The sequence below is a fragment of the Carcharodon carcharias genome, chromosome 31 (genome assembly GCF_017639515.1).
Source record: "Carcharodon carcharias isolate sCarCar2 chromosome 31, sCarCar2.pri, whole genome shotgun sequence".
Classification (NCBI taxonomy): domain Eukaryota; kingdom Metazoa; phylum Chordata; class Chondrichthyes; order Lamniformes; family Lamnidae; genus Carcharodon; species Carcharodon carcharias.
In genome coordinates this window covers 3,567,264-3,590,231 of record NC_054497.1, presented here as the reverse complement: position 1 = coordinate 3,590,231, position 22,968 = coordinate 3,567,264, and the positions used below count along the sequence as shown (strand labels likewise).

The window sequence follows — 22,968 nt, the reverse complement described above, 5'->3', positions numbered from 1 at the left end:
CAATAAATGTTGGCCTAGCCAGTGACGCCCACATCCACATCCGATGAATGAATAAAAAAAATTGAAGTTTTGAAAACTGAAAACGATCAATGTTGTTGGGTTAAGGGTGTCAAATGATATGGAACGAAGAGAGGTGGATGGGATTGAGGTGCAGGTACACCATGATCTAACTGAATGACAAAACAGGCTTACAAGCTTCAAGTACTCACTCCAGTTTTTTAAAAAAATAACCAAAGGAACACTGTCTTTCCACTTCTGCAATTTGGGCTTGAATCCAGCTCCAACAGATAAGACGAAGGTCTAATTTGTGATGATTATATTGGACCTACATGAAACAGGGCTGAAGGAGCTGTATGACCTGGGCTTTGTCCTTCAGATGAGATATTAAACTGAGGCCCCAATAGCCTGTTTTAGTGGCGCTAAAGATTCATTTCACTTTGCAAAGATTTTCCAAGTTCTCGCCACATGCTTACGAAGAAGCATATTTTGCACTGAAGCAACTGGATAGAGCAAAAATACCTTTAAGTTATTGAGTCTCCCAGGACGCAAGATGTGTAAGTTTAGTTTTTTAGATTGCATAGGTGTGTATCATTGAGCCTCAGGCTTCGCACATGAAGGTTAAATCCACATACCAACTAATTTGCACCCCACGTTGCTAATGTTAACTGATCTGGTGTTCAGATTTGGATTTATCCAGCAACAAAACTACAGTACCACTAGCATCCAAATATACAATCAGGATAATCCAATGAACCAGAAATTGAAGCATTGATAGTACCGAGCTGCCCGTGCTCCAAGGGCTTCAATGCCATGTGTGACTCTTCTACTTCCAGTTATACAACCCTGATACAAACTACGCAAATTCTAATACAGGGACAAACTGGTAGAAGTCAGGCCAATACGAATCATGTTATTTTGGTCATTGCCAACCTCGTTTTTTGTTTCCACAACAATTTACAATGAGCAGAAAAAAAGTTAGGAGCCAGTGACTTTTGGAAAACCACAAAACAGTGATGGATTTCCCTGGGCTTAGACTGGCAAAACTTAAACACCAGCAAATGGTGAAAAGAAAAAAGACTTGCATTTCTATAGTCCTTTTCATGATGTCCGGATGTCCCAACAATTGAGTCTCAGGTTTCACATGTGAAAGTTAAATCTATGTCCCCACTAATCTGCATCCATCTCAAGTTGCTGATGTTAACAGATCTCGGTATTCAGATTTGGATTTATTCAGCAATGAAACAACAGTGCCCCACAACCAATGAAATACAATTACTGCAGTAAAGTCGGAAACGGAGCAACCAATTTGTGCACAGCAAGCTCACACAAACAGCAACATGATAATGGCCAGATAATCTGCTTTTCAGTGAGTGTTGACTGAGGGATAAATATTGCCCAGGACACAGGAAGAACTCACCTGCTCTTCTTTGAAATAGGGCTGTGGAATTTTTTAACACCGACCTGAAAGGGTGGATAGGATTTAAGCCCTCAACCAAAAGGAAGCACTTGCAACAGTGGTGTTCCCTCAGTGGTGCTCTGGAGTGTCGGTGTAGGTTTTTAAACTCAAGTTAAAGCACATGCTACTGGAACACCAATGTGATCTTATAAAGCAGGCAATAGCATCATAACCCCACTAGGGCTATCTGTACCTTGCTTGTCCTTTCTACCCTTAATTAGCACATTCCTCAGATAATATCACCAATTTCAATACCTCTTTGTCCTCTTGTCTGTGACATCTTTTGGTTATCTCCACCTATCACTGGCCGCTATCCAGCTCTACTTGTACCACCCCCACCCCCTTAAACTAGCTTATATTTCACCTCTTTTCTATTTTTACTTAGTTCTGTTGAAGGATCATTCAGACTCGAAACATTAACTGTGCTCCTCTCCGCAGATGCTGCCAGACTTGCTGAGTTTTTCCAGATATTTTTGTTTTTGTTTTGGATTTCCAGCATCCGCAGTTTTTTGCTTTTATAATAGCATCAGAGGTAACACTTGGGAGTGGGGATGTGGCATGACTAGGATGTGTTTTATAAGACAATTCACGTCAATCTGTAATAAGCTACAACACTGTGCAGTCAGCTATACTGAATCTGGAAGTAATCCAAACTGATTTTTTATATTCGTTCATGGGATGTGTTGCTGGCTAGGCCAGCATTTACTGCCCATCCCTAATTGCCCTTGAGAAGGTGGTGGTGAGCTGCCTTCTTGAGCTGCTGCAGTCGATGTGGTGTAGGTACACCCACAGTGCTGTTAGGGAGGAAGTTCCAGGGTTCTGATAGCCCTAGCGCTCTTAAGTATTGCAGTTTCTGATGCTAATACCGCTTGTTAAATGTTGACATAAAAAGGCGCATTCATCTTTATATCAAGTAATTTTTTTTGTTTTAAAATGTCCATTGCACACAAGATTATTTTGAACTGGTTAGAGGAACTAATGTCAGTAAGTAAACGGATCAATTCTGGTACAAGAAGAGAAACAGTGACACTAGGTAAGGCAGGAAGTCCTTCATTACCACAGAGGCTGAGAGTTCCTCTTTTAGCTGCAAAAAAAAAGGGGAAAGCATTTTTTTCTCCATAATTAATGATTCACTAACAAAATGGTAAGAACAAAGTGCCTTTTGAAAGTTTGGTTTCTGAAAATGCAATTTTGTTGGTGAGTCATTGACTGCAGAGAAAAACAGGCCTGCTATCATTTGTGTCAAAAGAAGTTTCAGCCCTCTAAAGATTTTTCAAGCGTTAGCAAGGTAAATCTGTTCAAGTACTGTATTGCTTCTTTTAAAAATTTACTAAGGTGCAAAAAAATGTTCTTATTAAACAAAAATGAACACGTGCAACATTACACTTGCCAACACTGAACTCATCACAGCTGTGTGTACTGCCCATCAATAGGTGGCGCTCTCTGCAGATGCGGGTGAAGGAGCTACTGGCTCAGGACAACGCACAAAATGTCTATCCATATCGGCAGGCTCGGTTAATTCAACTGAAGGTTGACTAACCAAGAACATGAGAGACACTGAGATCCTAAACTGTCACAAAAGGCTGGAATGAAATTGTTAATGAGTTTATATGAAATTCTTTAGTCCATTATTTTAATGATGACATCAAACTGAGCGAGTCAAAGCTTTTATTAGTGAAGAGAATTGCAAATCAATGCATGTTTATATTAATAACTTCAAGTAGCTCGATTTCGACTCAAAATTTTTCAAAGTCTAATTGAAATTCCATTTCTTTCTTCAAGTTATTCAAAATTAAGTTGAATAAAGATATTTATTAGGGTTAGGCGATAAGCACTAGCTTTGCCAGCAATACTCATCCCATGAGCAAATAAAAGAAATGATTCTTCAAATGTTTAAACAGCTCATTAAAACTTTCTAATTCTAATTAGTTTTTATGTGTTGTTTTTTTGCCACAATTAGATAAAATGGATCAAAAAGCCTCCCACATTTTAAAGATTCTGTGAATTGATCCTTTGCCAAACAAAATCAAAATGGTCAGAAACATTTGCAGGTCGGACAGATGCAAACAGACAAGTTGGTGTTTCAGATGCGGACCTTACATCAGAATAGATCTGATGAAGGGTACTAACTTGAGCCACTTAGCTATTTCTATCTGTTTCATTTCCCATACCTCTTCCCTCATCTTCATAGCTTATAAATGTGCAAGAACAACTAATTAGGTTTCCTAGTGGCTGGAAATCTCACCTCTTGGGTTCAATTCCCACTCCAGATACTTAAGCACCAAGCAAAGCTAGGCTGACACTTCAAGGCAGTACTGTGCGAGTACTGCACTGCCGTTTCTTGGATGACAAATTAAACTGAGATCCCGCTGGCCCTCTTGGGTTGTAAACAATTCCATGACACGATTCGAAAAAGTGCAGGGGAATTCCCCCTGTGTTTTGGACAATATTTGTCCCTCAACCAACTTCTCTGAACGCATAGTCACTGTTGTAAATTAGGAAATTGGCTGCCACCTTTCTTTACATCACAACAGTGGCTACACTTCAAAAAAAACCCAATTGGCTGCAAAGTGCTCTGCAACATCCGAATATCGCGAAGGATATTCTATACAGTAAACGCAAGTTTCTCCTTATCTCTGCACGCATAACTGTTATGAATGGCCTCTATTTAAGCGATATGTCCTATAGTTTTTGCTACATTCTGTGGTACATTGCAGGGATTTTCCACTTAAGACTCCTGTAGGCCTAAACTGCAGGGCACACATACGCAACAGAAAAGACATCCTCCCCTAAGGGATTTTGGATTCCCTTTTTCCTGTGCTGAACTGTGAAGACAGCAGCCTAGGATTACACTCAATCAGGAGTTCGCCATGTAAGCAGGATCATACACACAAACCTGTGCCGTTTTAGGAGTTCTCAATCACTGGAATGCCTCTAAAATTTTCTCACCTGAAAGCATTCTGAGGTGCTTTTGGGTTGATAAACAAGCAGTCCCAGGACTGTGCTGTGCGATAGAGCACCACTCGGCCATCGTCCATAACTCTGCTGTGCGCCGCATACTCAGACAGCGAGACCTCCCGCACACGGTAAGGGTTGGCAAAAAGGTTGGTCACGGTATTCAGTGAGTCTACTAAACGGCCGAAGAACTGCATCCTGACAATGACCTGCAGGGCGTGGAGAGGGAGTAGGAGCAGAAATATGAGGGGGAAAAAAATTGGTTATCAATTCTTTTTCATTCTTCATTTAAAAATGCTCCACAAAGCTCACATAATAGAAGACTTGCATTTCTATAGCACCTTTCACAACATCCCGAAGCAAGTTAAGTACTCTTGAAGTGTAATCGCTGCTATAAGATAGTCAACGCAGCAGCCAATTTGCACACAGGAAGGTCCCACAAACAGCATGGTGATAATGAACAGATTATATGTTTTGGTAATGTCGATCGAAGGATAAATACTGGCCAGGACATCAAGGGGAACTCTCATTCTCTGCTTCCATGGGATCTTTTACATCTACCTAACAGGCAGGCAGGGCCTCGTGTTAATACCTCAGCTGAAAGACCCAGCTCCGATAGTGCAGCACTTCCTCAGCACTATGCTAAGAGGGCCAAGTCTGGGTTGCATTCTCAAGTCTGGGATGGGATCCAACAGAGGGCGCTGGTTAGAAGTGACTGAAGCATTCTGGGAGAAGTCACTGCAGCCACCACGGCTCAGGCGGGAATCGAGGAGAAGCACTCTTGCACTTAACAGGAGGAAGAGCATCCAACAGAGGGTGCTGGTGAGAAGTGACTGAAGCATTCAGGGATAAGTCACCAAGACTCAAGAGGGAATCAAGGAGAAGGACTCTTGCACTCACCAGGAGAAAGAGCATCCAACAGAGAGCACCGGAGTGGTGAGTATAAATCTAGTTTACCTCGGGGACTCGTGGCCTTATCTCCAGGGAGCAGACTCGGAGGGAGGAGCACCGGAGCGGTGACCTCGGGGCACAGAGTAACTGAAGCCAAAACTGAAAAAGTGACATCACAGGAAAGCTGCGACCTGATTAGTTGGTAGGGAATCTGCACCAAATTTGGAAAAAACCTGCAAAGCTAATTAATAAATTAATTATCTAAATCGAGATGGCTGGGCAGGTGATGTGCTGTAGCTTTTTGATGTGGGAGCTGGCAGATCCCATTACAAGTCGCAGTGATCACATTTGCAGCAAATGTTGGTTACTGGAGGAACTCCGGTTCAGAATTGATGAGCTGGAGTCCGAGCTCCGGACGCTGTGGCACATCCGGGAGGGGGAGAGTTACCTGGACGCTTTGTTTCAGGAGGCGGTCACGCACAGTAGATTAAGTACCTCAAGTTCGGTCAGTGGTCAGGGTCAGCAGGGTGTGACTGCAAATGAGGCAGGTAGAGGGATCCTGTGTTCAGGAACAGAGGAGCCTCAGCACTTGACCTTGTCCAACAGGTACGAAGTACTTGCTCCCTGTGTGGATGAGGAACAGGGTGTAGCGAGGATGAGCCAGCTGACCACAGCACGGTGGCACAGGAGGCCATTCAAGAGGGGGGAGCAAAAAGACAAGTGGTAGTTGTAGGGGATTCTATAATTAGAGGAATTGATAGCATCCTTTGTAAGCAGGATCGAGAGTCCCGCATGATATGTTGCCTGCCCGGTGCCAGGGTGAGGGACATCTCTGACCGGCTTGAAAGGATATTGGAGAGGGAGGGGGAGGATCCAGTTGTTGTGGTCCACGTCGGGACAAACATAGGTAAGACTAGGAAAGAGGACCTGTTTGGGGATTATCAGGAACTAGGAACTAAGTTAAAGAACAGGTCCTCAAGGGTTATAATCTCCGGATTACTACCTGAGCCACGTGCAAATTGGCATAGGGACGTGAGAATAAGGGAAGTAAACACGTGGCTAAAGGAGTGGTGCGGGAAAGAGGGGTTCCATTTCGTGGGGCACCGGCATCAATATTGGAACAGGAGGGATCTGTACCATTGGGACGGTCTCCAACTGAACTGATCTGGGACCAATCTTCTAGCGAAAAGGGTAAATAGGGTGGTCAACAGGACTTTAAACTAGAAAGTGGGGGGGGAGGGGATGGATAAAACTCCAAGAAGTATAACTAATGGGAAACAAAGCAGGTTAAGCGGGGGGGGGAGGGGGGGGGGTGCAGGGATTCAACTTCATGGACAATTATGAAAAAATTGAAAAGAAAGGAGAGCCCAGGAGAGGCTATTAAAGTCCCCAGAACACAAAATAGGACAGAGTGTTTGGAAAGGGCTAGGAATCTAACTTCAAGCACATCAGATAAAGGGACGACAATGAGAAAGAGGATACAGGACTGAAGGTGTTGTATCTGAATGCACGCAGTATACGAAATAAGGTAAATGAGCTTGAGGCGCAGATTGAAATTGGCAGGTATGATGTGGTGGGCATCACGGAGACATGGCTGCACGGGGATCAGGACTGGGAGCTAAATATCCAAGGATATACATCCTATCGAAAAGATAGGCAGGTTGGCAGAGGGGGTGGAGTTCCTTTGTTAGTAAGAAATGAAATTAAATCAATAGCTAGAAATGACGTAGGGTCAGATGATGTAGAATGTGTGGGTAGAGTTGAGGAACCGCAAAGGTAAAAAAACCATAATGGGAGTTATGTACAGGCCTCTGAACAGTAGTTAGGATGTGGGGCACAAGATACACCCAGGAGATAGAAAAAGCGTGTAATAAAGGCAAGGTTACAGTGATCATGGGGGATTTCAATATGCAGGTAGACTGGGAAAATCAGGTTGGTAGTGGATCCCAAGAAAAGGAATTTGTGGAATGTCTACGAGATGGCTTTTTGGAGCAGCTTGTGGTGGAGCCCACTAGGGAACAGGCAATTCTAGATTTAGTGATGTGTAATGAGACAGATTTGATAAGGGAGCTTAAGGTGAAGGAACCCTTAGGAGGAAGTGACCATAATATGATAGAATTTACCTGCAATTTGAGAGGAAAAAGCTGGAATCAGATGTAACTGTATTACACTTGAATAAAGGCAACTACAGAGGCACGAGGGAGGAGCTGGCCGGAATTGACTGGGAGATGAGCCTAGCAGGAAAGACAGTGGAACAGCAATGGCAGGAGTTTCTGGGAATAATTTGGGAGATACAGCAAAAGCTCATCCCTAGGAAGAAGCAGCATACTAAAGGGAGGACGAGGCAACCATGGCTGACAAGGGAAGTCAGGAACAGCATAAAACTAAAGAGAAAGCATACAATGCGGCGAAGAGCAGTGGGAAACCAGGGGATTGGGAAGCCTACAAAGACCAACAGAGGACAACTAAAAAAGAAATAAGGAGGGAGAAGATTAAATATGAAGGTAAACTAGCCAGTAACATAAAAGAAGATTGCAAGAGTTTTTTTTAGATATATAAAGGGTAAGAGAGAGGCAAAAGTGGACATTGGGCCGCTGGAAAATGACACTGGAGAAGTAGTAGTGGGGAACAAAGAAATGGCGGAGGAACCGAATAGGTACTTTGCGTCAGTCTTCATGGTGGAAGACACGAGTGACATCCCCAAAGTTCAAGAGAGTTGGGGGGCAGAGGTGAGTATGGTGGCCATTACCAAGGAGAAGATGCTAGGAAAACTGAAAGGTCTGAAGGTGGATAAATCACCTGGACCAGATGGATTACACCCAGAGTTCTAAAGGAGATAGCTGAAGAGATAGTAGAGGCATTAGTGGTGATCTTTCAGGAATCACTGGAGTCAGGGAGGGTCCCATAGGACTGGAAAATTGCTAATGTAACCCCCCTGTTTAAGAAGGGAGTGAGGCAAAAGATGGGAAATTACAAGCCGATTAGCCTGACCTCGGTCGTTGGTAAGATTTTAGAGCCCATTATTAAGCATGAGATTTCAGAATACTTGGAAGTACATGGTAAAATAGGGCAACATCAGCATGGTTTCATCAAGAGGAGGTCATGCCTGACAAATCTGTTAGAATTCTTTGAGGAGGTAACAGGCAGGTTAGACAAAGGAGAGCCAATGGATGTTATCTACTTGGACTTCCAGAAGGCCTTTGACAAGGTGCCGCACAGGAGGCTGCTCAGTAAGGTAAGAGCCCATGGTGTTAGAAGCAAGGTACTAGCATGGATAGAAGATTGGCTGCCTGGCAGGAGGCAGAGAGTGGGGATAAGGGGGTCCTTCTCAGGATGGCGGCCGGTGACTAGTGGAGTTCCGCAGGGGTCAGTGTTGGGACCACAACTTTTCACTTTATACATTAATGATCTAGATGAAGGAACTGAGGACATCCTGGCTAAGTTTGCAGATGATACAAAGATAGGTGGAGGGACAGATAGTATTGAGGAGGCAGGAAGGCTGCAGAAGGATTTGGACAGGTTAGGAGAATGGGCAAAGAAGTGGCAGATGGAATACAATGTGGGGAAGTGTGAGTTCATGCACTTTGGTAGGAAGAATAGAGGCATAGACTATTTTCTAAATGGGGAGAGAATTCAGAAATCTGGAGTGCAAAGGGACTTGGGAGTCCTAGTCCAGGATTCTCTTAAGGTTAACTTGCAGGTTGAATCAGTAGTTAAGAAGGAAAATGCAATGTTGGCATTTATTTCCAGAGGACTAGAATATAAAAGCAGGGATATGCTGCTGATGCTTTATAAGGCTCTAGTCAGACCACATTTAGAATATTGTGAGCAACTTTGGGCCCCGTATCTCAGGAAAGATGGTCTGGCCCTGGAGAGGGTCCAGAGGAGGTTCACGAGAACGATCCCAGGAATGAAAGGCTTAACATATGAGGAACGTTTGACGACTCTGGGTCTATACTCGATGGAGTTTAGAAGGATGAGGGGGAATCTGATTGAAACTTACAGAATACTAAAAGGTCTGGATAGAGTGGACGTGGGGAAGATGTTTCCATTACTAGGAGAGACTAGGACCCGAGGGCACAGTCTCAGAGTAAAGGGAAGACCTTTTAGAACTGAGATGAGGAGAAACTTCTTTAGCCAGAGAGTGGTGAATCCATGGGATTCATTGCCACAGAAAGCTATGGAGGCCAGGTCATTGAGTGTATTTAAGACCAAGATAGATAGGTTCCTGATTGGTAAGGGGATCAAAGGTTATGGGGAGAATGGGGTTGAGAAACTTATCAGCCATGATTGAATGGCAGAGCAGACTCGATGGGCCGAATGGCCTAATTTCTGCTCCTATGTCTTATGGATTCGAACCCACAAACCTTTGAGGCAAGAGAACAGTAGGTGAAGTAAATGGGTGGAGGGGAGATGCTGGCGTAGCGGTAATATCACTGGGCCAGTAATCCAGAGACCCAGGGACATTGGTTCAAATGCCTCCACAGCAGCTGATGGAATTTAAATTCAGTTAATAATTTAAATTTAAAAAATTTAATTTAATTTAAAATTAAAAATTAAAAGAATTTTAAAAAGTCTCAGTAATTCTGACCATGAAACTATCGATTGTCGGAAAAACCTATTTGGTTCATTAATGCCCTTTAGGGAAGGAAATCTGCTGTCCTTACCTAATCTGGCCTACATGTGACTCCAGACCCACAGCAGCGTGGTTGACTCTTAAGTTCCTTCTGAAATGGCTGAGCAAGCCACTCAGTTCAAGGGCAATCAGGGATGGGCAACAAATGCTGACCTTGCCAGAGACACCCACATCCCATGAAAGAATAATGAAAAAGGCCCCTGCGTAGCATAAACCTGGTCGAGTATCCTGTTTCTGTGCAGTAAATTCTATCTAATACGTAATCATAAACAAAAGCTAAAGAAGATGGAAATATACAACAGATCATGTATATGTGTATTTCCTTCAGTGCACCATGCTGTATTTGGTGCACATGGGTCCAGTTCCTGTACACAGAGGAGACTACACAACGATCATGTCCACAGGAGTGACACTGAGTTTACCAAGACTCAGCGCTTTTGACCACCGCTTCCCAATCCCACCCTTACTTCTCTTGCACTATTAACATTGTTCCAACCAACTCAAGGCAAGCTTCACGAGGCGCACCTCACCTGCACACTGAACACTCCATAGCCCTCTAGGCTGAAGGCAAGCTTTTGTAATTTCAGACTTTAACTCCATTTCCTTTATCTGATGGTAGCAGGTTAACGTGACAAAGGGCGCAAACACAGGACAACACAAATCTTCACCCTTGGTGTCGGTCTGTTCTTCCACCTCGAGGGACCTGTCTTCCCAGCATTTCAGTTTTCATTTTTGGTATTGCCAATTCCCCACTTTCTTCACTTTTTCCTTGGCTGGGACACCAAACATCGTAACTATCTGCACCTTTCCACTGCATCGCCGAGATGATTTTACATTATCGTGCACATTTCCTGCTTTTCTAGTGTGCATGTCATTCAGCCCATTAACTTTCCCTGTCACTGCAGTAACTGTTGATTATCACAAACTTTCCTGTCAATCCTATTAAAATGCTCGGTTAACTTTTAGTTTTCAGTTGGGTTGAAGAGTTACAGCCAAATTCTCAAGATGTACTTCCAGGGGTAAAAATTTGAAGCAAAAACGGAGACTTGCAGTACGCTGATGACACAGGGCTCCCTGCAGAATCAAAAGAGGCCCTACAAAATATCGTAGGCCAAGTAAAATCTAGAAGTTTAGAAAATGGATTGAGTACAAAGGCCAAAAAGACAAAAGCAATAGTAGTTAGAAGGAATACATTAGAAACTAGAGTGAAGATTGAAGTGGATGGTGTCTCACTGAACAAGTAGATAAGTTTGCCTATTTAGGACAAATGATAACAGAAGATGGGCAGGTGCGATGCAGGAGTTAGAAGGATAGAGGCAGCCAGAAGTAATTTGATGAAGGATGAAGGATGTCTAAACAGCAACAACGCTCAAGCTTATAATAAGGGAAAAACTCCTAAGATGCTACATTCTATCCACTTTCCTGTGGGCCTCAGAAACCTGGACAATAAGTAAAGATCTGTGGAAGAAACTAGAGGCCTTTGAAATGTGAATTTTAAGAGGCATGCTAAAAATTCCATATACAGACCATAAGACCAATGAAGAGGTGCCTGAAATTGCAAGAGCAAAAAGAACTCTAAAAAGTGATATCCAGAAAAGAAAATGGCTGTTTTTCAGCCACTTGATCAGAGCTGAGGAGCTACAGAGATCTCTTCCAGAGGGCAAAATGGAGGGCAGTAAGGCCTTCCTATGTGTTCTTGGATAATGGATGTCACAGAGCAATTGCAGACAAGCTGTAGTGGATGTGAGAGGATGGCGCAAGACAGGTAAGTGTGACACACCATGTGACAGCAGATCTCCTGGTAGGAGTAGCTACAAGCAGCAGCAGCATTGATCTGCTTTGCAGTACAAGCAGTTTTATATTTTGCTTCATACTTCCAGTTTCTTTTTAAACATGAGCAAGCTGAGGTCTGGCTTACCAGCTGAACTCCTCTGTTTCCCTCCCTCCTAGTTTATGGACATCCTTGTGTGAACAGCCAGGGGATGAAACAGTTAAAATCACCCTCTTACAGGCTCCAGCGATACCTCGTGATCTTGGAGACAACCACAGCAGTTTGAGTGTGAGTCTTTCCGATTAATCGCTCCTCCCTACTCCCATGGCTGAGAGGACCCAGGCTTCATTTGCTGACAGACAGACACCCAGCAGCACAGCTGAGATTTCGCACTCAGTGGCATGGGGAGCATGAGGTCGGTGCCCTGCTCCCTACCTTGTCTGAGGCTGGCACTGTTGTTCCTCTGTCCTGTGTCACTACGTCACACGCTCACGAATAATTAAAACAGAAAAAAGCCGGCAACTATCAGCAAACCTGACGAAAGATCAACGACCTGAAGGTGTTTTTCTCTCTCCACAGTTGCTGCCTGGTCTGCAGTGTGTTGCCAGCCTCTTCTGCTTTTATCTCAGGTTTCCAGCGTCCGCAGAATTGTACTTTTCTTGTCATGTATTCACTATTTGCTTCACAAGATGACAGGCACCAAGTCAGCGAGAGCACATGGAAATCAGATTTAGTGAAATCCAATTTGCAGCAAAGCCTTGGTACATTAGCGCTAAAGATTTAAAACAAATTTTAATTCCATTATACTCACAGGATTACAGGTTGTAGATAATCTCTCTGAACCAATCAAATTCTAAATCAGAGAACCTATATTATTGGAAAATCATGCCTCTCCGCCCCCAAACTTAGTGTAATGTGCAGAGTCTTTCCAGCTTCTTCTGCTTTTATCTCAGGCTTCCAGCATCTGCAGAATTTTGCTTTTCTTGTCATTAGTGTAAAGTCTATAGTGTAATGTGCATTTTTCTAACATCTTTCAAAGGCCTAGGAGAATGGAGAGTCATGGGTCTACAACAACAATTAGTATTTATAAAGCACCTTTAACATAGTAAAACAGTCCAAGGTACATCATAGAGCAAAATTAAATACCAAGGAGATATTAGAGCTAATGACCAAAAGCTGGCTTAAAGGGGCACTCAGGAAGCACCTCCTTCGATACCGAAGGAGCATCTTAAAGAAGGAAAGAGAGGGAAAGGGGCAGAAAGATTTTGGGAAGGGCTTAGGGCCTTGGCAGCTGAAGGCATGACTGTCAATAGCGCAATGATTAAAATCGGGATGTGCAAGAGGCCAGAATTAGAGATATTTCAGAGGGTTATAGAGATGGAGGAGGCTAGAGAGATTAAAGGGGGGGAGGGGGGGAAAGAGTGGGAGTGGGGAAATGCCATGAAGGGACTTGAGAACAACGTCTACAACCAGAATGTCAGTGTCATGTCTCAAGCATGTCTGAGAAGTTAGCAAATCAATGAGAGATGTTTCCAAAGGTTAGGAATTCCAAAAGCAGGTTACCGCCACCACACTCCACTCTCCAAGTCTCCATGGTTTCAAAATGGGTCTTAGAATGAGGATAGCTGGAGAAAAACAGACAGAAGTGCCTGATCTTTTTAAAATCCTAAACACATGTAAAAAGTGATCTAGGGCATTCTAATTTTTCTATCTGTACATGCTCAATCCTCGCTATGCAAATACAACAAAGTACAATATTAAAACATTTGTATGAGATAAAGGCATTTAGCAGTTAAATCCAACGCGCTTGCTCAGTTTTTGAATTCAATTCTACAATCAAAGAAAAGTATTAAAAGCTGGGCAGATGGCTGTGAATCCCAGTAATCCAACGGAAGATTTAAAATAGCTTGGGATGACTTACTGCCTTAAAGATGCTACGTAAATGCGAGCTGATGCTGTTCAGGGGGTTTAGAACCAACACTGCAGTACAACATAAATCAAGGTTATTGTTTGGTTTAGTTTTGATAGCACTGGGCTTTTACCTGGCACAGGTAGTACTTTGTGTTGTAGAAGACTGCCATCCTGAGTGATTTGATTATCCAGGAGCTGTGATTAGGATGATGTCAAATCATAGCAAAATTAAAAATGCTCTAAATCTGACTTCACCCAGTCCGAATCTAAATCGCCTCTCACTTGCCAATACTCAAACTGTCCAAAAAGGGAGTGTTTGGCTCATTAAGACTAAATTCTCAGACATGTGCAGCCACGCTCAAAGTGTTCATGACCCGTGCCCTAGGATAACATTTCTCTTTTGATGCCAATCCACACTGCAAAGTATTTACCACTCCATGGCGTACTCTGCAACTGAGGAGCATTTGCTTGGAGCAAGGGACTAAACAAAAATTGCTCTCAGCAAAAATAGCAGGCAGCTCTGTTTCCAGGAAACCAACCCCGAGATTTCTAGAAAGAAAGTCTGTTTAGTTGACAACATTTCCGATGCCTTTGCACTTAGTAAGAATATCATCTAATGTTCTATCTCAGGTTAGCTCAAGGTAGCTAAATTTAGACAGAACACCTGTCGGGTTGCTAGAAAAAACCGGTCACCATCTCCCAAAATCAGAGAGGAAAGCAGCCCTGCCTCTGATCAACTGCCCACTATCTACTGTGAAGGGTTACGCGTGGGAACCCAACACAAGAATTAAGAGCCAGCTCTGCCATACGATAAGATCATGGGCTGAGCTGATTGTGGCCTCAATTCCGCTTCCCTGACCCCAGGACCCTTGACGCCCTTGTTGATCAAAAATTTGTCTAACTCAGCCTTGAATACATTCAAAAACAGAAACAGAAATACCTGGAAAAACTTAGCATCGGCGGGGGAGAGCACAGTTGACTTTTCGAGTCCTCATGACCCTTCAACAGAACTAAGTAAAAATAGGAAAGGGGTGAAATATAAGCTGGTTTAAGGGGGTGGGGGGGGGGGGGGGGGGGGGGTTTGTTGGGACAAGCAGCCAGTAATAGGTGGAGATAACCAAAAGCTGTCACAGACAAAAGAACAAAGAGGTGTTGAAGGTGGTGATATTACCTAAAGGTATGTGCTAATTAAGAGTTGAAGACAGGACAGATAACGTACAGATAGCTCTAGTGGGGGTGGGGGAATAGTAAAAGGTAGAAATAAACAATGGGTGGAAATACATTTAAAAATAATGGAGATAGGTGGGAAAAGAAAAATCTCTATAAATTATTGGAAAAAACAAAAAGGAGGGGGAAGAAACAGGAAGGGGTGGGGAAGGAGAGAGTTAAAGATCTAAAATTGTTGAACTCAATATTCAGTCCGGAAGGCTGTAAAGTGTCTAGTCGGAAGATGAGGTGCTGTTCCTCCAGTTTGCGTTGAGCTTCACTGGAACAATGCAGCAAGCCAAGGACAGACATGTGGGCAAGAGAGGTTTTTAATTAGTTCTGTTGAAGGGTCATGAGGACTTGAAACGTCAACTGCGCTCTCCTCCGCCGATGCTGCCAAACCTGTTGAGTTTTTCCAGGTATTTCTGTTTCTGTTTTTGTTTAGGATTTCCAGCTTCTGCAGTTTTTTGCTTTTATCTCTTGAATACATTCAATGGCCCAGCCTCCACTGCTCTCTGGACAAGAGAATTCCAAAGGCTAACAAGCCCCTGAGAGGAGAAAAAAATCTCTATCTCATTCGTAAATGGGAGACCTGAAATTTTTAAACTGTGCCCCCAAATTCTAGATTTCCCCACAAGGGGTAACATCCTCTCAGTACCTACCCTGTCAAGCAGATTCAGGATCTTATTTGTTTCAAAAGGAAATTCTCTCATTCTTCTAAACTCGAATGGGTATAGGCTGGGTCTCCTCAACCATAAGTTAACCCCTTCAGCCCAGGAAGTGTGGATGCCAGGTGAAGACATATTTAGGATGCCCACCTTCATGAAGTAACAAAAGCACAAGAATTTGTACTTTATACAACCTCAGGCTGTCCCAAAGCACTTTACAGCCAATGAAGTGCTTCTGAAGCATAATTGTAAATTAGGAAATGTGGCAGCCAATTTATGCACAGCCAGCTCCCACAACCAGCACCGTTAATAGTAACCAGAGAAGCTATTTTTTTTTTAGTGATGGTGGTTGTGGGATAAATATTGGCCGGGACATCCCCTGCTCTTCATGGGCACACGGATCTCTGAAAATCCACCCGGAGCGGTAGCTTTAACGTCTCGTCGGAGAGGTGGCACCTCCAACAGCGCAGCGCTCCCTCAGTGCTGCACGGTGCGGGGCCAACAACCCGAACATTCATGCTTGAGTGCCTGGATCCGGGGCTGAAACCCACAACCGGCTGCCCAACTCTCAGCTCAGCGTCTTCCCGGAGGGGTCCTCCGGGCAGCCCCAAATCCAGCTGCCCGGCCCGGTCAGTTTACTTTTAATACCCCCTGCCACCGCCCCCCATCCATCTCCCCCACCCCACCCCATCCATCTCCCCCACCCCACCCCACCCCATCCATCTCCCCCACCCCACCCCATCCATCTCCCCCACCCCACCCCATCCATCTCCCCCATCCCACCCCACCCCATCCATCTCCCCCACCCCACCCCATCCATCTCCCCATCCCACCCCATCCATCTCCCCCACCCCACCCCATCCATCTCCCCCACCCCACCCCACCCATCTCCCCCACCCCACCCCACCCATCTCCCCCACCCATCTCCCCCACCCCACCCCACCCCACCCCTCTCCATTACTGGGGTAACCGACAAAGGGAAGCGACAACATTGTAAGAGAGCCCCTCATGCGGGAGGGATGTTGGTAACCCTGCGGCCTCCACCCAACGAGACCCCAACAGCCACTTTAACAGGATTTTAGGTCTCACGGTTCAGCTGCAGGGGGGGAGGGGAGGGGAGGGGAGGGGGAGGGGGAGGGGAGGGGAGGGGAGGGGGAGAGGAGGGGGGGAGGGGGGAGGGGGAGAGGAGGGGGAGAGGGGGAGGGGGGGAGGGGAGAGGGGGAGGGGGGAGGGGGAGGGGGAGAGGAGGGGAGAGGAGGGGGAAGGGGGGGAGGGGGAGAGGAGGGGAGAGGAGGGGGGGAGGGGGAGGAGGGAGAGGGGGGGGGAGGGGGAGGGGAGGGGGAGGGGAGGGGGGGAGGAGAGGGGGGAGGGGAGGGGGAGGGGGAGAGGAGGGGGGGAGGGGGGGAGGGGGAGGGGGAGAGGAGGGGGAAGGGGGGGGGAGGGGGAAGGGGGGGGAGGGGGGAAGAGGGAGGAGGGGAGGGGAGGAGGGGAGGGGGAGGGGGAGAGGGGGGGGGAGGGGGAGGGGGAGAGGGGGGGGAGGGGGAGGGGGGAGAGGAGGGGGGAGGGGAGGGGGGGAGGAGGTGGGGAGGGGAGAGGAGGGGGAAGGGGGGGAGGGGGAGAGGAGGGGAGAGGAGGGGGGGAGGGGGAGGAGGGAGAGGGGGGAGGGGAGGGGAGGGGGGAGGGGAGGGGGGGGGGAGAGGGGGGAGGGGGAGGGGGGAGGGGGAGAGGAGGGGGAGGGGGAGAGGAGGTGGGGAGGGGGAGGGGGGAGGGGGAGGGGGGGGGGGAGGGGGAGGGGGAGGGGAGAGGGGGGGGAGGGGGAGGGGGAGAGGAGGGGGGAGGGGGGGGGGAGGAGGGGGGGGGGGAGGGGAGGGGGAGGGGGGGGGGGGGGGGGAGGGGGAGAGGGGGGGAGAGGAGGGGGGGAGGGGGAGGAGGGAGAGGGGGGAGGGGAGGGGAGGGGGAGGGGGAGGGGGGGGGAGAGGGGGGGAGGGGGAGGGGGGTGGGGGGAGGAGGGGGAGGGGGAGAGGAGGTGGGGGGAGGGGAGGGGGGGGGGGGGAGGAGGGGGAGGGGGAGAGGAGGGGGAAGGGGGAGGGGGGGAGGGGGGAGAGGAGGGGGCGGGGGAGGGGGGGAGGAGGGGAGGGGGAGGGGGGAGGGGGGGAGGGGGGAGGAGGGAGGGGGGAGGGGGAGGGGAGGGAGAGGGGGGAGGGGAGGGGAGGGGGCAGGGAGGGGGGAGGGGGAGAGGAGGGGGAGGGGAGAGGGGGGAGGGGGAGAGGAGGGGGAGGGGGAGGGGGGAGGGGGAGAGGAGGGGGGAGGGGGAGGAGGGAGAGGGGGGAGGGGAGGGGAGGGGGAAGGGGAGGGGGGAGGGGAGAGGAGGGGGAGGGGGAGGGGGGAGGGGGAGAGGAGGGGGAAGGGGAGAGGAGGGGGAGCAGGAGTGGAGGGGGAGGGGGAGGGGGAGAGGAGGGGGAGGGGGAGGGGGGAGGGGGAGAGGAGGGGGGAGGGGGAGGAGGGAGAGGGGGGAGGGGAGGGGAGGGGGAAGGGGAGGGGGAGAGGAGGGGGGGAGGGGGGAGGGGGAGGGGGAGAGGAGGTGGGGAGGGGGAGGAGAGGGGGGAGGGGGAGGGGGGAGGGGGAGAGGAGGGGGAAGGGGGGCTGATTCATATTTGAGGCACAAGTGATGTTTTTAACATTAATCTTAAATGATTTTAAAAGGTTTCCCTTGTCTGCTTACGTCCCACTTACCAGTGATGCCCATGTCAACAAGTCCTTAAACGTGCATTTAATTTAATTTAATTTAGTTTAGTTTGGTTTGATCAGGCCTAGCCAAGGCCCAGCCCCCTCCCCCCCCCGAACATTTACCTTCAATCCGCCTCTTGGTCCCCCTGACCCCGCCCACCGACCGACCGCCTGACTGACAGCCGCCGCGCCCAATGGGCAGGTAGCGCGTCAGCCAATCACCGGCGCGCGGAGGTAGTTTGCGGGGGGGGGGGGGGGGGGGGGGGGCGGGGGGGAACATTTCCGCCTCAGGTGATGGACACCCCGCCCGCCTTCAACCTCAAACCGGAAATCCGCCCGGCGCCATGTTTCTTCAAGGCACTGAATGGGCAGCGTGCCGCGGTGCCATATTTGATACTGGCTGGCTGCCACAGCTGTGCTAAGGAATGAAAGGTTACTCTGCTAAACAGTGCTATGGACAATACATGAGAGGAAAAAAAAACTCGTAGAGGAAATTAATTATACTGCTTATTTTTCATTTTCTTTGAACGTATTTGTTTATTATCTGGGAAAGAATATTGGAGGTAGAAAATTAAGATCTTTGACTATACATAAAACAGGTTGAAACCTCCGGGAATCCATCCAACCACAGTTGGCAAACGTACCCAAGACCTCATTTTTCATCTCTTTGTGGGAGATGGTGGTGTAGTGGTAATGTCACTCAACTAGTAATTCAGAAGCCTCAGCTATAATTCCCTGGGTTCAAATCCCAGCAGCTGGTGGAAATTTAAATTCAATTAGTAACATCTGGAATTGAAAGCTAGACAACTATCATTGATTGTTGTGAAAACCCATCTGGTTCACTCATGTTCTTAAGGAAGGAAGTCTGCCACCCTTACTAGGTCTGGCCTACATGTGGCAGGAGTGGTTGACTCTTAACTTTGAAATGGCCCTAGAAAGCCACTCAGTTCAAGGGCAATTAGGGATGGGGAACAAAAGTGGGCCTTGCCAATAATGTCCATATCCCTAGAAAGATTAAAAGCTAAATACTGTGGATGTTGGAAATCTGAAACAAAAACAAAAATTGCTGGAAAATCTCAGCAGGCCTGACAGCATCTGTGGAGAGAAAGACAGTTACTTTTCGAGTCCATATGACTCTCGAGCATTCTGAAGAAGAGCCATATGGACTCAAAACGTTAACTCTGTCTTTCTCTCCACAGATGCTGTCAGACCTGCTGAGTTTTTCAAGCAGTTTTTGTCCCTAGAAAGAATTTTTTTTTAAATGAGGCAGACGATTGGACCACTTGCAGCATCACAGTGTGCTTCATCTGATGAGTCACTCAATGTTGACACAATTCCCACTCCCATCAAAGCTTGCTGGATAACAATGTACCTTTGCAAAGAAGTTCTGGAAGGCAATGAAGTGGTCTTTCATGAGGTTCATCCACCACAGCCCTGTTGCCCCGTAATGCATAACTCTCGTGCTCTAGGGGTTGTTCCCAGGGACAAACACCAAGACAAACATCAAGTGCTGCTGGAGGACCATCAGTTCAGTAAAAGAGGTTGTTTAGCCTGCCCAATACACGTTGGTCTTCTAGTGCAAGGAGCTGTCCACGACCAGGCGTTGCAGAATGGCACATTCCAAGGTCCATGATTATGTGCTGAGGGACAAACTAAAGCTCCGGACAACCACCACTAAGAGCCAGTAGGGAAGGGCCACAGTCTAAGGCCCTCCCGCCACATTATACTGAGGGGCTGGAACCCATGTAAAACCCCTCAGGCCGTATGCACAAGGCAACATCTGACACGAAATGTATATTGTAAATATGACCTGCATTGTAAGTGTAGGGAGGCACCTCAGAGATCAATGCACTGTACTGAAGGAAATTGAACAGTATTGCACTTTATGTAATGTCAAAATTGAGCTATTATGTATTATACTTTTACAAGTTTTATGAATAAAGTATATATTTTTTAAACTAATGACTAGAAACACTGGCCAATGTCCCCCTACTCACTGAGTATATTTATTGTGCCATTGATGCACCACTCTCTAAAAGTCACAAATTACATAACTCGAAAAAGTTATTATAGTAACTGGTATTTTTGGTATTCATTCACAGAACGTGGGTGTAACTGGCAAAGCCCCGTTGCACAGCCCATGCCAAGTGGCTTGCCAAACCACTTCAGGCTGCAGTTAGAGTCAACTGGGTTGCTGTGGTCTGGAGCCACATATGCCAGACCAGGTAAGGACAGCCAATTTCCTTCTCTGAATCTTTACACCATTTTCATGGTCAATTTTTACCAATACTTGATTTTTAATTCCTGGTTTATTTAATTAATTAACCAAATTTAAATTCCATGGTGGGGTTTGACCTCATGTTCCTGGATCATTAGTCCAGGCCTCAAGATTATAGTACCATAACCATTTTGCTACCATGCCCCTATGCAGTCAAAAAGCTCATTTTCAATTGCTTATTTTAAGTTCTAATATTTCATTCATTACTGGTGTTACTAAAAGCTAGTTAACAGCACTTAGGAATGAGCAAAAGTAACCTATCCACAGAGCAATCAATATTATTACTCAAAACCAGGACATTCCATTCAACATCCATTTAGCACAATTATATTTCAGCCACCAGCTCAGTAAACAAATCTATTACCTTTGTCAGGCCAATCTGATAAAATTCCCAACAAAGTGCAGCTGAGGTTTACAGCACAAATGAAGCAAAGATCAAGGTGTAGATCACTAGGTCAAAACAAAGAGGAAGGAATGCTTAATGAAATGATAAGGACAGTATGTGCAGACAGAGAGGCCAGTGGTGGATTTAACCAGCTTAATATATACTTGGCAATTTACAAATAATCTACAATCTCGACTAGCAATGTAACGCACAGCAGCTGTGTGACTTACTGCGTTATGCAACTAAAAGACAACCCCTACTTCTACCTGGTAATGACAAGTGACCTAACAGCATTCTTCATTTAAAAGAAAGGCTTACATTTATTTAGCACCGTCCACAACCTCAGGACATTCACAAAATGCTTTACAGCCAATGAAACACTTTTGAGGTGTTGACACTGTTGTGAGGTAGAAAATGCAGCCGCCAATTTGTGCACAGCAAGCTCCCACACCCAGCAACGTGGTAATGATCAGGTATTCTGGGGTTTTTTTAGTGCTGTTAGTTGAGGGATGAATATTGGCCAGGACAATGAGGAGATCTCCCCTGCTCTTGCTCAAAACAGTGCTGTGGGATCTTTCATATCCACGTCGAGGGGGTGGACAGGACTCCAGTTTAATGTCGCATTCAACAGTGACAGTGCAGCACTCCCTGAGTACTGCAGCGGGATGTCAACCTGCATTAAGCATCTGGGCCTCTGGAGTGGATCTTGCATCCACAGCCTTCTGACTCAGAGGTGATTGGGCTACACACTGAGCAGAATAGATGAAGTGGCAGCCAGCTCCAGCCATCACAGTGTGTTCAAATTTGATGTAATCTGGATTAAACCAACATCTCAAACTTATTCTCAAATCTACATCATTAATAGAGTCAACTTCGAAGGAACGAGGGAAGAAAATCAACTGATTGTTTTGCACCTGTCCCTGTCATTCAAGAAAATCTCAGCTTAGAACAAATGAAATACCTCTTAAGACATGCCAAGACTAAGAAATGCATGGTAAACAAATTTGATCTGAAATACACTAATACATATTAGATATACATTTAACATATATTTAATAAAACAGTGCAGAAAAATTTGTAAAAAAAACATCATAAAAATGTCATAAGGGAGAAAGATGAGAAATACTATTGGATTGAAGGAGGAAACTGCTTCAGCGTTAAAGAGTCGGTTAATGGGTCAAAGAGTAAACCAGAGCCGGTGGACTTTAACCAACCTTATGTAAACAGGATAAACTCAAATATTTAACCTATTAAGTGCTTACTTCCAGGTGTTAATGCAGTGCAGAAGATGCTAGAAGCACACCATCTTTCCTAGGAGCTTCCAAAACTAAACCTAATGCTGTTGATAATGCTTAAAGTGTCCAACAACACTTTTATATATCCCCTTTAACAGGGTAAAATGCCCCAAAGGACTTCAAGGAGGATCAAAAAATGAGCCAAAGTAGATAGCAGCTGGGGTGCCAAAAGATTGAAGGAAGGTCTTATAAAAATGGGAAGAAGCCATAGAGAGTGGGCAGCGTTATAGACTCATAGACCTCTATAGCACAGAAGGAGGCCTTTTGGCCCATCATGTCTGCGCTGGTCAAAGACTACACTAATCCCGCTTTCCAGTGCTTGGCCCATAGCCCTGGAGGCTATGGCAACGCAAGTGAATATCTAAATACTTCTTAAATGTTACAAGAGTTTCTGACGCATCCGCCTTTCAGGCAGTGAATTTCAGACTCCCACCACCCTTTGGGTGAAAAAATTTCTCCTCAACTCCCCTCTTAGCCTTCTACCTCTTACCTTAAATCTATGCCCCCTGGTTATTGACCCCTCTACTAATGGAAAAAGTGCCTTCCTATCCACCCTATCTATGTCCCTCATAATCTTATACATCTCCATCAACCTTCGCTGCTCCAAGGAAAACAACCCCAGCCTATCCAATCTTTCCTCATAGCTCAGACCCTCCAGCCCAGGCAGCATCCTGGTAAATCTCCTCTGCACCCTCTCCAGTGCGATCACATCCTTCCTATAATGTGGTGACCAGAACTGCATGCAGTACTCCAGCTTGTGGCCTAACCAGCGTTTTATACAGTTCCGGC

At 46.4% G+C, this 22,968-nt stretch overlaps 1 protein-coding gene across 9 annotated transcripts in view; it reads right to left on the bottom strand.

Moving 5' to 3' along the window:
* The window catches only part of pla2g6 (phospholipase A2, group VI (cytosolic, calcium-independent)), a 61,938-nt gene extending 43,560 nt beyond the window's left edge, over positions 1-18,378 (bottom strand). For 3 of the 9 annotated variants that reach the window (XM_041177734.1, XM_041177736.1, XM_041177741.1), the window contains exons 1-2: positions 12,244-12,481; positions 4,406-4,620 (exon numbers count right to left, since the gene is read on the bottom strand). In XM_041177734.1, coding sequence (XP_041033668.1) covers positions 4,406-4,620; positions 12,244-12,375 — 347 coding nt within the window. In that variant the 5' untranslated portion in view covers positions 12,376-12,481. Of the gene's footprint in view, positions 1-4,405; positions 4,621-11,856; positions 12,170-12,243; positions 12,482-13,751; positions 13,794-18,227; positions 18,250-18,344 lie in introns of those variants that run through there. The other 6 variants (XM_041177733.1, XM_041177739.1, XM_041177740.1 and 3 more) reach the window with 6 other exon arrangements.
* Positions 18,379-22,968: the final 4,590 nt, after the last annotated feature.